The 17,028-nt window shown below is 38.4% G+C and overlaps 1 protein-coding gene across 1 annotated transcript in view; it reads left to right on the forward strand.

The window, feature by feature from the left end:
• Positions 1-17,028, forward strand: part of LOC104525987 (serine/threonine-protein kinase 32B) — a gene marked incomplete at both ends in the record, with an annotated part of 61,089 nt that overhangs the window by 42,307 nt on the left and 1,754 nt on the right. Inside the window, 2 exons of the mRNA XM_010169296.2 lie at positions 11,566-11,669; positions 16,847-16,963. Coding sequence (XP_010167598.2) covers positions 11,566-11,669; positions 16,847-16,963 — 221 coding nt within the window. The remainder of the gene's footprint in view (positions 1-11,565; positions 11,670-16,846; positions 16,964-17,028) is intronic.

Here is a 17,028-nt window from a genome sequence, read left to right on the forward strand (position 1 = left end):
CACCAGCTTACTTTCTCTCCAGTGTGCCTTCCTCACCTCCTGGGAATGCAAAAAACACTGCGGTCTTTGCTGCTCAGAAAGAGTCAGAAGAGTCATCCTTGCATTTATTTGGAGCTGTGAGAAGGCAGAAAACGTTTGAGCTGTAAAAATCCTCTGCTTCAGATGAAAAGCAATGGGTGAAGATTCTATGTGGCACTCCTTGGGTACCAAAGCTTCAGCAAACCTCAAATCCTAAGTGTTTGACAGATACGGCCAGACACTCATTGGTGCTACTTTTTCCTCTAAGTCCATTGATTCAACTTCCTTTCTTCTTGTAGTTTACACCTTTAATTTTTTGAAGAATCGTACCTTTACTGAAATGTTACAAAGACTTCTCAGTTGTAGTGCTCAAATTAAGAAAGTTTTGGGTTCCCTCCGGGTAGCTATTTAAGTCCATATGATTTCTGGCTTTAAGGCTGTATCAAAGACTTTCCATGTGGCTTTGCCTAAGCCATTTAGACAACGAGAGAAATAGAAAAAAGAATTGGGGAGGTTGGCTTGATGGTTGGTAGTAAGCTTTCATTTACCAGGATTTTAAACAACACTTGGTGTAGCAAGGCAAAATCACCTTCAAGAGAGGTACTTGATGAGCACTAGAACCAGGCAAACTTGGTTCCTGGAAGACGTGCCTTATGCTATGCTGGTTTTCATGTTGATCAAGGTATGAGATGTGATGAAAAGTTTTTACTTGGAGGTTTATAAAGGCTTATTCCCATTTGGATCCTGTTATGTTTAATTAGATATGAGAACACTCTCCAGCCCTTCCCTTAGTAGCGATACTTATAGGATTTCTCACTTCTTCCTATGGCCAATTTAAGGAAATAAACAGAAAAATGTTATCCCTAAAGTCCCCATTTCTATTTCAAATTTGATTGAAAGAGGCTGAGAAATTACTAGAGATTTGCTCATGTGCAGCATGACTGCATAAAACTGGTATGTAGGAAAAAAAACAGTGAATTGATATTTTGTTGTAAAAATGACTAGCTGTTCTGATTAAGATACTTATCTCGTAATGCTAAGCATGGTGCGAGTCAGCTCCTGCAGCCTTTGCTTAATCCCACTTCACATTAGCCTTTTTGCCCCTAAGTTTTTTTCAGCCTGAAGTTTTCCCTGTCTCCCTACTTATTAAATGGTCATGCAGAATGCAATGTGTCTGAACATGAATATTTCTCCAGAAGCCCTAGTAATTTTTCTTTCCAGCTGATTAATTCAAACAAGTGAAATACGTGTCAGACATAGGCAACAAAAACATGGACAACGGTGGATCTGAAAGGAATGAGACCAACAGCCTGGCGAGACAAGCTACTTCCAGATGCTTCTGCAGTTTCACTTCTCAAAGCCATTGACCTGATATGCTGAAGTGAAATCAGTTTTTTGTGTTTGGGGGTCTTCAGAGTTTGTTTTGTACCATTTGGGTGGCTGCAGCTGTGAAATACAATGCGTGCCTGAAGCTGGATTAGAAAACTTGTGTGTCATCCATGCCTGACTTTATCATTACAAATTCACTGCTCAAACCTTCTGCAACACCTGTGATTGAGGGTGTTGTCAAAGGTTTTATTGTAGGAATAACCCTTGGAAAACTCATAAGTTCTCAGGTTGTCATCCTACTCTGGCAAGCAATGCAAAACATCCTTTGAGGCCTACCTGACTTTGGGCAGGTACACCTGCTGCCAACAAAAGAAGGAACACAAGCACTTGTGGGGGTACCCCTCTCCACTCTGCAGAGGGATGTAGACCAGGACAACCAGTGCAGGACAAGACACAGTTCTTGGCCGCAGCCTGTTTCTGGGATATTCAGCTGTGGCTCTTTCTTCCTGCAGAAGGCTATTCGTTAAGCCTCATGTTTAAATAAAGTGTGTATTTGCCTGGCTGGAAGCACATGTGTAAGTGTTGGCCATTTTCATAGAATTTTCATTCATTTTCAACACTGTTCTATCTTTATGAGGTGAAAAGCTACAAAATGTTAAATACTAAAACGTATCTAGAAAACGTTACAATGCTGCCTTTTGTTTATTCCTCACTCTGGCATAATCTAGGTGCACTTGAGTCCTATTGCACACGTTTTTACTCACTGAAGTGTTTCCTTTTTGAATTATCAATTTCCATACATCTAAATGTTATTTGTGAGTGTTGTAAAAACTTTCCATTCACAGGTTATAAATTTTAGGGCTTTAGGGTTTGTTTGGGGTTTTTTTTTCTGTTTCTGGAGGTAGGAGGATTAGGGGGGTTAGCTAGAGGCTTCATGGCTTTCTTCACCAGAAGTTGAAGTTATCTGAATAATGCACCATGACTTGCCTTCAAATCAAACCAATAAAATGCATTTTATGATATAAATACACCTGACAAAAATCCAAAGCAAATAAAATCGGCCATAAATTGTGTGAAAAGTTTCAGCTACCCTCATCCTATCCTACAGGCTTGTTATCTCAGATTTTCACAGCTGCTTTCATAGGTTGCTGTCACAGTGAAGAATGGCTGTGTGCCTGAGATTACCAGAGGAGTGTGGATTTACAGAGGGCCACTGAACTTGTAAAATGTATGAGTCATCCAAATTTATTAATTAATATTGTGCAGGAGTGTTATTGGAGTCAGAGGAAAGCTAGTCAATGTCCTGATATCAGCCTTACAGGTAAAGTAAAAATATTCTATAAGGCTAAATTTGTCCCCAATATAGTTACAATATAGCAGGGACAAATTTGGAGTTGGGTTTTCAAAGGTGTTCAGCCTTGGTCTTCCTTGCACTCATACTAAACAGTGCTCTGAAATGAAATAATGTTCTGCAGTTCATTGCTTTTTTAGTATAGTTAAGGCAGGATTTAGGTTTTTAAAAAATCCCACCCTTTTCCTACTGAGGGTTTGACTGTCTATCTAGAGTGTTTCACTGGCAACGCTGCTACCTGCCCTTCTGATCCCAGGTGAAATGTCACAATGCCAACATAAGCTGGGAGGCTTCTGTTTGTTCTGATAACAAGCACTGAGAGTGGACATGTGAGGCTTTGAGGTGCTGAAATAAATTCTCACCATACTGATGGGGTTTTCAGCTTACGTTAGGAGCACCATGGCTGAGGAGATTAAGCACTGAGCTGCGAGTGGGTATTCAGGTTTTGGATCAACTCTGACTTAATGAGTAGGAACATGAGTTGCTTGTGCATGAGCTGCACAAGCAGCTGAAAGACCTAGGGAGATCAGGAAAGAAGTTACTGTCTCCAGCTGCTTTTCACCTCTCTGTGCTCTCTGACCTCCTACCACTCTTTGAGATCTTCCAGAAAAACTGCTAATATAATAATTTCTTTAATGTTTCAGTCAAAAAAACCCCACACTGAGTTCAAGTGGTAGTTTTGGTTTGGACTTTTTTTTTTTTTTTAAACCTGCCTTAAAGCCCTGGTCCCACATGGAGCTCTGCAGGCAGATCTGAGAGGGAAGAGGTGTCCAGCAGAGGTGGCAGATAGGGCAACAAGCAGGGCCTTCCAGTAGCCCAGTGGGGCATTTCTGCCCCCTGAATAACTCCCATTCTTTGGTCAAGACACACAATTCCCTAAGGTTTTTACATGCATAAAATAATGCAAAGACATTTGCTAATTCAGTTAGGAGTACGTCAGGCAGGTGTACTTTACAGTCCTTCTGATGTATAAGGTGCACAGTCTGTCCTGCGAATACCCAGTTATCCAGACCAGTTCATTTCAGCACTGGGGCAGAATGGCTGCTGTCCATGCACTGGGCTGATTGTCCAACAGCAAATGTTTATTTTTGGACAAAATCCCTTCAGCAAGTTGCTAGAAAAAATGGCACTGCAGCCACTGTGGGCTTTTGGATGGAGTAAGGAAGATATTTCTGTATAATTTCATATTCAGCAGTAGGAGAAGATGACATGTTCATTGCAGCAGGGCTTTCTTTCAGTAGGGCTGGCAACTTGAAGTTGTTTCTCTGAGATTGATCCAGACGTTCAACCACTAAAAACTTCTCTGTGCAAATGCAAGGGCAAAAACTGGTTTCTGTTCAGTGGTTGGGTAATGCAGAGGGTTTTATGAGGACAGCACTCTGAGTAAGGGCAGGAGAGGTTGTATAGCCATACAGTAAACTAATAAGGCATTCTAAATGTGGTGTCTGTATTCAGGTAATGGTATCTAAAATATTTACTTTGATTGAATAATTACATTAAGTATAAGTATTAAAACGATTGAGGTGTATTATGTGAATAATGGTACAAAATCATTTACACTGCTGTAACAAGTCTAGACCTCATGCTAGAAAATTGTCAGCCCAGCATGGTCAGGCTTTAAGCAGCACTTTGCCTTATACAATAGAAGTTAGCAGTTGGCTAGTTGAAAGCTCTGAGTCAGAAAGCTGCTCATTGTAATTCAGACTCTTTTAGCACATGAGAGTGTAAACACTAGGAGGTAAATTGATAGTTTACCAAATTCACGTTTATATTCAGGGAGAGGGAAGTTGTTTTCTTTCATTTTACTCTTTAAACAACTTCTCTAAATAGATGATCAGTTGTTATCACTGGAGCTTGACTTCTGTTTTCTGTTTAAACCATGACCTAGAAAAATTACTGACCTCTAAATTTCTTTTTCAGAGAAAAGTGAAATTAATATTTTGTTATTGCAAAGCTGTGAAAGCAGTTAATATTTCACTGAACCATCTCAGTCCAAGGTTCTTGGAATATTATTTCAAAAATCAAGTTCACTTTTTATTCAGCCCAATCTGTCATCCATTAAGCCTGATCCAGCAAGGTGAAACTATGAATGTGTTATATACTTCAAGTCATTGAGATATTCAAAATTTGGAAAGGTCTAAGCTTTATAACAGCGTTTCCTGTGCTAGTCAATCAAAATATTGTTTCCACTATGTGCATTGTATGTATGTGTATATTTTTTGCAAGATCAGGAACTAATATGAGGAAGGAGAATGATACCTGGCAGGCTGGTATCATGCTGAACCTCAGTTAATGACACTGAAATCTATTTTCCTATCTGTGAAATCTCAGGCATTACAATAAAACCCGTGCCACTGAAGTGTGGTGTGCTACATGACTGGCAGAGTGTATTGCTTTGCAACCCCTGCTGTACACCACAAACCTCTCATTCTCTTTCTGATATGCAGGGTCTCTGCTGAGATCCAAATAGGCTACAGAGAGCTCTAGCTAGCCAACTGCATAATTAATGTCAGGGTTTTCATTCTTGAGAAACATTTTGGACATGCTCATCTGAACCTGATAATCCAAAGAAATTGAGGGCAAACCACTATGGCTCTTTTTTTTTTTTTTTTAAATTTATTTTCAGTTTATCATATTAATAACATTGGCTCAGAGGATTTTGTAGGAATTAATAACCACCTCTCATTGGCGACATTTAGCTATGTATGGATGTCCTGGTTTTTAGCTGAGACACAGCTAGGTTTCTTTTTAGTAGCTAGAATAGCTCTGTGTTTTGATTTCAACATGGGATTTGTTATGAGAACAACATTGATAACGTACCAACGTTTTCATTTTTGTCACTGGAAGTTGAAGGACTTCGTGTTTTGTTAGTCTACACATGCAAGATCTAAGGAGGGCAAGGAATATTTAACCAATAAGCTAAATTGGCATTTAGATATGCCAATAGGCTATTCTATCTCATATAATGTCATGTTCAGTATATTAATGAGGGGCTCTTCCTCTCTTGCTCTCTCTGACTTTTGCTTGGGCTGTCACTCTTCCAGGATTGAGCTTTTGGTTCAGGATTGTTGCTCCTCTGGGATCATTATCCGGGAACAGGCTGGGCTTGGTTGGTGGGTCGTGAGCAGTTGCACTATGTATCACTCATCTGCATGTTTTATTACTATTATTATTGTCATTATCATTTTAATATAAGTATTATTTTAATTTTTGTTTTATTTTATTTCAATTATTAAATTGTTCTTATCTCAACCTACGAGTCTCCTTACCTTTACCCCCCCAATTCTCTCCCCATCCCGTGGTGAGGGGAGGGGGCAGTGAGTGAACAGCTGTGCTTGGCTGCTAGCTAAGTGAAAAACCACAATGGACAATAAGCTCCTTAAAGCTATCAATCTCACAAGACTCACTTGCAAGTTACTGCTTAAATGTACTGATTTGTTAGTATATAGTAAAGACCACTTGAAGAAGGGTCTTACGCATTCATCTCATTGCACTTTCCCTCTCACCAATTTTGCAAAGTTTCAAAGCAGCCAATGGAAGTCAGCAACGCTTCAAAGTAAGTAATAGATCTGTAAGCTTCTTAATCAGCACTCTGCAGTCTCCAGGGTAGCAGTAGGCAAGTACACCAGGCACTCTTTGATTAGCTGCTTGCTAAGGAAGTGAAACTTAAATCAGTTCATCAGAAAAGAAATGCCACATTGTGTTATTTAGGGTTCACATCAGAGCCACTCCAAGCTCTTCATTTTTTGATTTAGTCTGATGAATTATCTTTATGATTAAACCAGTGTGCTCCATCAAAAATGATAACAGTTATTCTTTGTGCCAACCACTCCAAGTGATAGACCTCAAATTGACTATTTTATCGTGGACATCCTTTTCAAACTGCCATTGGGCAGCAAATTAAAATGGCCTGAATTTCAGAGAGCTGGAGCACTTATAGTTTAACTATGGAGTTAAGTGATACTTATGAATACTCAGCAGATTTTTTAGAAACCCTACTTAGAATCATTTTATCATATGTAAAAAAAAGCTTTTTTACAGTAGGAAAAAATAGTGAAAATTTGGTTGTGTCGTTTGAACTTACACTGCTATTCTCTTTTATTTCAAGCTCATGAATCATACTGATAGATACTGATAATTCTCCACAAATAAGGTACAGAATTAAGTACCTTAAGTACCACCAGTTAAGTAAAATTTCAGTTTTGTAATTCATTTATTTTACAGATCTTTAGGGGAATATGCATACAATATGAGGTGCATCCTCTACCTGATTTACAACATAAATCATCTGACTGCTGCAACAATTGCAGTGGATAGTTATATATATGAATTGATTTGTCAGAAATTACTCTCTATTTCACAAAATTATTTGTAGCTCTGAGTGTGGCCAAACCCACAGAACAAGAGTATAGATATCCCAGGAAGCCACTGCTTCTGAGATGGATGTAAATCCCCTAGATTTGTTTTCATGTTCAATTTTTCTTAGCTGTTATCCAGTATGATTTTACCTTAAAGCAAAATAACCATTTATTTACTTCATTGGAATCTTCCTTTTGGTACAGAGACAGTCTGCAATGATATGGTATTACTAGAAAGATAGAGTGCAAAAGCATCAAAAGACAGAAATCTGAAGAGGTTTTATTTTCATTTATTAGTTGGAAAAAAGGCATTAACCAGAAATACATATTAGGAACAACCAAGGAATTCACTGAAGCACACTTAATACAGTGCAGAGGTGGGCTCATTTTATGTCATTTTTCAAGAAAGCAAAGCAGATAAACAGTGAAAGCATGAAATTATATTATTAAGAGAAAAATATAGGTATAGAAAAGGAAAAGAGAATTGGAGGATTTTTAGATTGGAGAGCTGCTAAAGTTAAATGTGTCCACTTAGTCATTATCATACAGGCCACAGAAACACTTCTGATTTTATTGCTTGTCCTGTTAAAATTACCACAGATGTCCCAGCTCGAAATGGCATTCATTTTGAAATGCTCTGTCTTTTTAGTTACCAAAGGATTCCATGAAAGGTGGTGGATCACATGAAGAGTAATTACCCAGGCTGAAATACTGCACTGCTTCTGAGATCCAGACTTTCAAACCTCCCTGGTACTTTGCGTGATAGGTTTTCCAGCTGTGTCAGTGAAGATTAAGAGCCCACACAGTTCATGATGATTGCCAAGAGGAAGAGACTGTAAAAGTGGTTTCATTTGGCTAGCACTTGGCTAGCAGCCGAATACAGCTATTAGCTCAGTGTTAACTAACCTGGAGGAGAGACGATCCCAAAACTTCAATCCCAGCAGAGCAAGAGCATGAGTGAAAATCGGAGAGAGCAAGAAAGAGAGACCCCCTCATTAAGATACTGAACGTGATGTTATATGATATGGAATATCCTATTTGCATATCCAAATAGCAATTTAGCTTATTAATTTCAATATTCGTTATCCCTCCTAGATCTTGCACATGTAGACTAGCAAAACATGAATTCTTTCAACTTCCAGTGACAAATTAAAACATTGGTGTGTTATCAATGTTTTTCTCATAACAAATCCCATGCTGAAACCAAAACACAGTGCTGTTCCAGCTACTAAAAAGAAACCTAGTTCTCTCTCAGCTGAAAATCAGAACAATCCCATTGAGACTTCTGGCCTTAGACCCCTTCATTACCCCACTCAGAAGGGCTGTGAGAAGGTGGTTGCTTGAGCTTCATTAGCATCACAGGATTGTAGGGTGATTCATGTTAGCAGGGGCCTCAGGACTCTCTAGTACAACCTCCTGCTCAAAGTAGGGTGAGCAGTGAGGCTGGAGCAGGTTACTGCTGTTGAAGTCATTCTGGGCAGCTCAGGTAAAGCAGTTCTTCATTGTGTCAAAGATATTTGCTCACAGAGAGTTTTGAAGACCTCTAAGACCTACTGATTGCATCACTTCATTTGTCTTTGAATTCACTCTTGCTGCTAGACTTACTATCACTTGATTTAGCTTCACTGTTTAAAAGCTATGCTTCTACCATACAAACTTTCACTGCCTTTACTCTAACTGTATATGATAGTAACTTCAGCCTTCAGCCAAAAGAATCTGCAGGATCAAACCCAGTATTAAAACCACATATTTTGCTGAAAATCCTCTGTTCAGTAAAACTTGCCTGAGGAAATATATCTGAAACTCCCATTCTTACATGCACTTTCTCACTTTTGTTCATGTGAATGAAATTTTCCAGAAAGAATGTTTGCATTTAGGTGTATGTATGGAGTTAAAAGAGATAAGTAGTATTCTCAACCTAAATCTCTCATGATAAGAGAGGATGTGTACAGAAAAATGAACACAGCAGAGCTGTTGCACTTGCTTCGAGCTGGTAAGCTCAAATCTTATCCTTTGGAAGAACCTACCCACAGCAGGCTGCAGGATGGCTATCCAAGCTGAGCCTGAGATCAACTTAAAATATAAAAAGATTACAGATAGTCTATTTCAATAACAACACTAAAGAAAATCAATGTATAATTTTAACTTTCCTTCCAGACTTTTTATTTGCTTTTATCCTAGCCAGTTTGCACTTAGAATTGGTTCTCCTGACATAGTTATTTCTTGCAGCATATCCTAATGTTATGTTCTGTATTTCACAGCTGTAGTTCTTCAGACCTTGGCTAACCCCATCACTTGGAGGATCTACTATCTTTCTGCAAAATCATGCCACTTCTGAATGATCAGGCAAACTCCAAAGTCTGCTGTACAGGCTGAAGGCCTTTGTTTGCAACAAATGTCTCAGTTCAAAAAGGCTTTTAGACACATTAAGCACAAGTTTAGTGTGAGATTGGTGTTTAACAGCCTTGCCAAACTGAAGAATGGTCTGTTTTGACCTTCGTAGGGTTGAGATTTTGCCCGGAGAAACAAACCTATATGTAGGATACTGTAAATCATATCTCACCTTCTGTCAGTCCTCCTCCTCTTGCAAAGTGGATGCTTGCAACGTCTTCACTGGAGCTGAGTGCAGAGAGGCAGTCCAGCTGGACTGCAAATAATACTGCTAAAGCAAGGGAAAAGGGACTATCTGCTTTAAAAAACAGGAGCCTAACTGCCCATTTTCTGATCTAAGGGTGCCATCAGCTTAAGGTAAGAAAACAGAGCTTCAAAACACCAGGGCCAGTGGATGAAAGAAAGCGTTTTCTGCTGATCTGCTTAGTGTGAGATGAGTTGACCTTCAAGCTTTTAGAACAAGCAAATAAAATAAGAGTGGATAACTCAAGTCACTGAAATAGCAAAACAGCAAAACATTCTGGCAATGTTGTAGGTTCCATCATTAAAATACTTTCATCTCTACCTCATAGAAATCGGATAGTAGTGCATTGCATTATTACTATGTTAAAGCTATAAAAGAAAGAGTGAAACCAATATTATACCTATATAGCTCAGTAAAAAGGCCACAAAGGCTATTTTCTGTAATGAGATATTATACATCATCTAGGCACAATGGTCAAAAACCACAATGAATGTGGCTAAATAAAGCAACCTTCCCTACAAGGTGCCTGTGGTGATATTCAAAATATGACTTTGGTGTCTGATGCGCAATTTAGGTGCACTGATCCAATAAAGTAACAGAAAAAATCTTGCCTACTCTTGCCTGCAGTTCTCCTACCAAACGTATTTAGAGATGGTCCTGCTGGCAAAGAGTATAAGACCACTTTCATTCGTTTCTTGTTTTTTATTATACAGATTAGGGTTTTATTGTATCTAATTAATGGATGCTAACATCTTTTGTTAGGTTTAGCTCTTGAAAACTTTCTGAAGTCAAGTTTGGAACTGTAAATTTTTAGGTTTCCATCCATAGGGCAAAGACTGCAAAAACTCCCCCGAAAGGAATGCCTTTAATTAAAGATGCTTCTCCAAATGCCATACATGATCAAATATCAAACTGCCAGTCAGAAGGAAGTGTAACCAGATTACATTATTCATTGCAGTATGCCCATTAGAAAGTGATGTGATGGTAATCAGGTCGTAATGTGGTACATTAGACTCAGTAGCGTGGCCAGATGAGGCTCACATGGTAATTACAATCTAGCACGATGTTCCGGTTGGTGATAGTGTTGTTTAGAAAATCCTCAGGGAAAGTGTTGTTTTCACAAAGTGTACTGAGATTCTGCTGTGAAATAATTAGAAAAGCATGACTGACTTTTCATTTTCATTTCATATCCTCTCCTATTTATAGACGGTTTTCTGAAGTGGCAGTATTTAGTATGTTTTTCTTGCTGAAATTAGTCAACTGGATCCTTGTTTTGAAAAGATTTTTTTTTTTTCCCCAGCAAAGTTATTTTTATGGATTTTATTACTTTATTGACAGTGTGTTTATTTCCTGTCATGACAGAGTTTCTCACAGCACACAATCAGTGTCAGGATTTGTATTTAGTTACCATTTTCCTATGCTGAATACCTTTAAAAACCATCTGATTAATTCTATCCAAATGTAGAATAAGAATGAGATTTACTATGTTCAGCGCCTCCATCAATCACAAAAAATCACCTTGCTGGAAGATATTTGTCCCATAAAATGTTTACATTACCCTGAATATTCCAAGTCACACATCAGTTCTGGAATTCCCTTCCTATTACTTATTTTTATTCACATAACATAAAACTTAAATGGACCAGGTAAGAATTAACATATAAAATTACTGACTTTTGAAAAACTCTGACCAGTGGAGGTCACTTGTTGCCAGCAAACCAAGGTACTGAAATTGCATCCTGAAAATGCTGCACTTATAAATGTATTTAACTCCATTTAATTTTTTCCTTATTTATTTTTCAGATGTCAACATTGATAATCCATAGTCTAACCTTAATATTATGGTTTTTGTTTGATTTGATTTATTGTTTTAGCTCCAGAAGTGTTCCAGGCCTTTATGGATGGAAGTCCAGGATACTCATACCCAGTAGACTGGTGGTCACTAGGAATTACAGCATATGAATTACTGAGGGGTTGGGTAAGAATGATGGGGTTTGTTGTTATTTAACGTATTGACTGACAGAAGTCCCAGAGTTTGCGGTGCCCCAGAGTGCACCCTTCATGATAAAATTTGAGTGGACAAGGCTGTGGTTCAGCTCAGGAATGCTCTCCTGGGTCTTTCCTGGCTGGAAACATTCTTGGGAAAGTTTCACCTCACTCTCAGTTTCCTTAGGAAAGTTTACCTAAGTTTGGCTAAGGAAACACCTAAAGTTTTAATGGCTTGTCCACAATGCTGAATGGGAAGCGATGGTATTTTTTTCCAAATAGAAGTTGAGTTACTTCGGCCTTTGTTATATCTTTGATTCTCTTGGCTAATACATTATGAACTGATATAATATCCTAAGATGCTTGGCCCAACTACAGACAATGCTTATCTGCCAGTGTACTTGTTATTTATCTAATCAATGATGTGAATGTTTAGTGAAAAATCTTCTGAGCATGATCAAATATCACAGAAGACAATGGAATTTTTTTTTCTATTTTAGTTCAAAGGATTGAAGTTGGTTGCTTGAATATTTACTATTCCCTAAGGAAAACAGTAATTTAGATACTTTTTCTGGATAATGATGTAGATAAAGTAGTTGGTTTGTTTTTTTTTAAATTTTTAATTCCTATTTTTGAAAAAGGATTTTATTGCATTGCAGTATGGTGTTTTTAAGGAAGGAGTATTTGTTATCATATGGCATTAACATAGTACCGCTATGCTGCTAGGCACTTTGTGGTGTGAGACCATCCATCCCACAAAGACCTCACAGTTTCATTTAGGATGACAGACAAAGGAAACTAGACATAAAGAATAAATATTATCCCCATTTTTAGATGGAAAACTACATTTCAGAATATCTGCAAGTTGTTACTTCAATCCAGAAGCTACATTTTCAAAAGCCTAAAACTTGGCCAATCTATTTTGTGTTTCCATAGAAATGGCAAAAGTCATGCTCCTGATGCAAAGATCTCTTCCCATGCCAAATCTGAGTCCCTGCTCTCGAAGCACAAGAGTATCAAAAACCTTTAAAAAAAATAAAAAAGAGTCTTCACAATTTTTCTCTACCAACATTCTCAAAAATTACTGAGTTTTCAAGCTGACGTTCTTCCCAGCATGGAAAATTTTAACCTGAACAGTTAAGGTCTGGCAGTGATAAGCATAATACATTTTGAACCCTAGTCACAGACAGTAGTACTAAATGCACATATAATAAATTAAAAGAACATCCTGCTGGTTTTATATCAACCCTTTCACTAATGAGTGTCTCCAAGAAAGCAGCACAATGAATGATCATGTAAGGAAAGCTGAACTCCCAGGACTAATCACAAAAGATACCTAGTCACTTTAATAAATGAAAAATTATATAGAATAGTATCTGTTTGCCAAGATCTGTACAGTCTTTTCTGAATAAGTCTATCTGGCTACAGACAAAGCAAAGCTGAGCCTAAATATTTTTTCTTTTCTTTTCTTTTTTAAATAAAAACATTGCCATCTGTCCATGCTCCAGTCAACCAAGCCAGTTGCTTGTTTTCTCCTGAAAAGCAGCTCTTGTGCACTGAGCAAGCCAGAGGGTGGCTTGGCAGCCCACACCTTTGTATGGACCAGGAAAAGGTGTATTTTTACTTAATTGTATTCCTAAATTTTTCTAGTCTAGACAAGGCCTAAACTGACAGGAGTGATGACAAGAAAAGCAGTGGCAGGTTGAGGAAATGTGCTTAACCTAAGGCATGTTGCTGTCTGCAACAACCGTGTGCTTTGAAGCTCCATCAGCAGTCCTGTGCAGATGGCACCTACAAAGCTGCAAGCTAAACCCGCAGGCAGGCAGCCTTCTGCTCCTCCATGCTCCCACAGCACTTTGTTTCATGGTGAGGAAAGAGCTCCATTGTCACAAAGCAGAGGGATGGGTGCTCGGTGCAGGGGAATGGGGAGGATGTTGCCCCTGGAGAGATGACTTCATGCAGTTGGAGTATGGTGCATGCTAGTGCATGGCGAAGGCAGGACGAAAAAAATAGTGGTAGAAACGAGGAGCATTAAAAATTTCAATCCTTTTCCACCTCTGCGCTGTGCATAGCATATGACACTGCCTGCCTGAATTCAAGAGGAGCTAGGTAAAAACGAGTTGCTTTTTATTGAACTGATTTATTTTTTTTTAATTTGCCTCTATTTATATCAGATGGAAGTGCCCAGAGAAGGCTCAGGGTGCTCAAGGCATTTAAGCCATTCTCATGCCTTGCTGTCTACTGCCAGGCAGCCAAGACCATGCGTTGCTGGAAACAGGGCTGTAGCTACAGCAGCAGGTTGCATCCAGTACAGAGCTGTCTGGACCATTTTTTGGTTATCCACAGCAGCACTAGCATTTCCCAGTATGGGGCAGGCACGTTTGTCTCCTTAGCCAGTTGCTAACGAGAGACCTAACAACCAAAAAGGTAAATTTCTGAAGCTCTGCATCAAATGTTGATCTTTTCCCTGAGTCCATGAAATTGAAGTGAATGATCCAAAACATGACACATGTCAGTTTGTTCCTAAGCTGTACACAAGTCCTATAACTTTATAATAACTTAATATACCGTGCCCTTTACAGAGACAAGGTGAAAGAAAGAGGTTGTAGGTAAGATTCTTGGACCTTGACTTTCACTGTGCTATGAATAGTTAACAAAAAATTTTGGCAAAACAACATGAACAAAAGCAAACCCATTTTTTTTCTCTTTTCACAAAATAAAACAAAAGGGATCTGACCCTCAAGTAGACTGAATAGCTGAGAAACACGGGAGATATAGGTGTGAAGGACTTCAGAAGACTAAGCTTATAATGGCCACTTCTGTAAGTATTTATAGTTCAAATTAACTAAGAACAATATTAAAAATATCTGCAAATTAAAAAAAAACCCCAACAAACAAACAAATAAGACTGCAGAATGCTAATAAACTTTAAAATAAGGTAAGTTTCTAAAGGATTTTTCCAGTGAGGAAAAAAGCATATGCAGAAGCATCTTTAACAGAAAAACTTTCTTGTTTTTATTCTCACTTTTTACTTTTTTTTTAGACGCTAAATCAGCATTTCCAACAATTGTTGTAAATTCTGTCTCAGTTATCACATTAGCCACATTGTTACATCAAATCTAAATCAGCAGTAGGTTACTTCTTGACAACAGACAGAATGTTAATCTTTCATTTTTAATAGCTGTTTTATGGAAGCCTTACGACAGTTAGGGAAAAGCATATGAAAAGCATATTAAAAAGAGCGTGGCCAGCAGGTCAAGGGAGATTCTCCCCCCACCTCTACTCTGCCCTGGTGAGGCCACATCTGGAATAGTGTGTCCACTTCTGGGCTCCTCAGTTGAAGAGGGACAGGGATCTTCTAGAAAGAGTACAGTGGAGGCCACAAAGATGATGAGGGTCCCGAAACATCTGCCTTACAAGGAGAGGCTGGGAGAGCTGGGACTCTTCAACCTGGAGAAGAGAAGAGAAAACTGAGAGGGGATCTTATCAATGTCTATAAATACCTGAAGTGTGGGCGACAAATGGATGGAGCTGGGCTTTTTCCAGTAGTACCTGGTGACAGGACAAGGGGCAATGGGCAAAAACTAGAACACCAAAAGTTCTATACAAACCTAAGGGAAAATTTCTTTACTGTGAGGGTGACGGAGCACTGGAACAGGCTGCCCAGAGATGTTGTGGAGTCTCCATCTCCGGAAATGTTCAAGACCTGCCTGGATGCTTTCCTGTGCACCCTGGTATGGGGAACCTGCTTTGGCAGGGGGGTTGGACTAGATGATCTCCTGAGGTCCCTTCCAACCCCTACCATTCTGTGATATGAGAGACTATTTCAAATGATAGTTTTGAACCTAGTAATGAGAGCATGTATTTAGGTCCTGTTGAATTCATATGGACATGACATAACTAAATGACAACAGACTAACTGAATGTGAATCAAAGCAAAAAGATTTAAGCAATCCTTGGATTTATTTTTAGAACATCTCAGTGCCTTGGAATGGACTTGATTTCATACACACGTTCAAAGTTAAACATGTACATGAATCTTCTCAAAATAAGAATATTTTCTGGGGCTTTATGAAAAGTGGCTCTAATTCACTATCAGATTCCATAGCTAACACCCAGAAATATTCACAAATTACTATCTTGTACCAGTACACACCAGCAAAAGTCAAGAGATGATGCAGTTCTTCATGAAAGGATTGTGTACGTGCCCTTTGCTGTTGAGGATATTGGATTAGAAAGTAACTCTATGTTGTGTATGAATTATATGTGTCAATGTGTGCATTGCTGCTATGATAGCATCTGGCTGCAGATCTCACATCACGTATCATGTATTTGTCATCTGCTAGGTACAACTTAATTCACAAGAAATCCACACTCTATCCTTGTCTAAAAAAAATACGTCAGCATAGGGTGTCATTCTAACAACTTGCATCACAAATATAAGTCTTTAAAAAATAAGTGCACAATACTTATTAAGAATATAAATTTATATATAGTACTTTTACTTCCAAAAGCTACATTAATAAAAGATAAATCACAGTAATCTTCATGAACAAAGCACTGTGAATCCTGAGGCTTCTCTTTACCTATAAGAAGAATTTAGGCACTGCAATGCAGGATAGCAGATCCATGTAATCCATAGGTCTATGTAATGAGTTAATTTTAGATTTCAGAAAGGGCAAAGGAAAAGGATTGGTATTCGGAGTCTACATTTTTACTGTGATTCTTACATAGATTTTTGTAAGCATTTTTAAATTTCTTTATCTACTCTCCATTAAAATCGGGATGACAAAACTCCATCAGAGACCATTTTTCCATTTTGTCAGTTTATATCACAAGAACATTCTAGTACTACAGGTAAAATATAGTAAATAATCCACATCTTGCATAGAAGGCCCCAGGAACAAAGTTATTCAGCCATCTCATTTGAACTGTTACTTGTTTTTATGACAGAAAAATTTGCAGAGGAAATGCATCTATGAGTAATTACATTCATTATAACCAAAGAAAAGCATACACACGAAGAAGGATTAGCTTCAAAATTGTTGTAAAATGTTTTAGTGTTTTTGCTATTTCCAGCATAAACAACACTGAACTCAGGAAAACGTGAATTGTCTACACACTTTTATCCATTCTTGCTGACTTGATATTAATTTAACTTTATCCCAGAGGCCCTATGAAATTCATTCTGCTACCCCCATTGATGAGATACTCAACATGTTCAAGATAGAAAGAGTTCACTACTCATCTGCATGGTGCAAGGGCATGATAGCACTACTGAAAAAGGTAAGAAAGTGCAAACACTCTCCTCTCCTCTCCTCTCCTCTCCTCTCCTCTCCTCTCCTCTCCTC

Source organism: Antrostomus carolinensis, unplaced genomic scaffold, assembly GCF_000700745.2.
Source record: "Antrostomus carolinensis isolate BGI_N321 unplaced genomic scaffold, ASM70074v2 scaffold3546, whole genome shotgun sequence".
Classification (NCBI taxonomy): domain Eukaryota; kingdom Metazoa; phylum Chordata; class Aves; order Caprimulgiformes; family Caprimulgidae; genus Antrostomus; species Antrostomus carolinensis.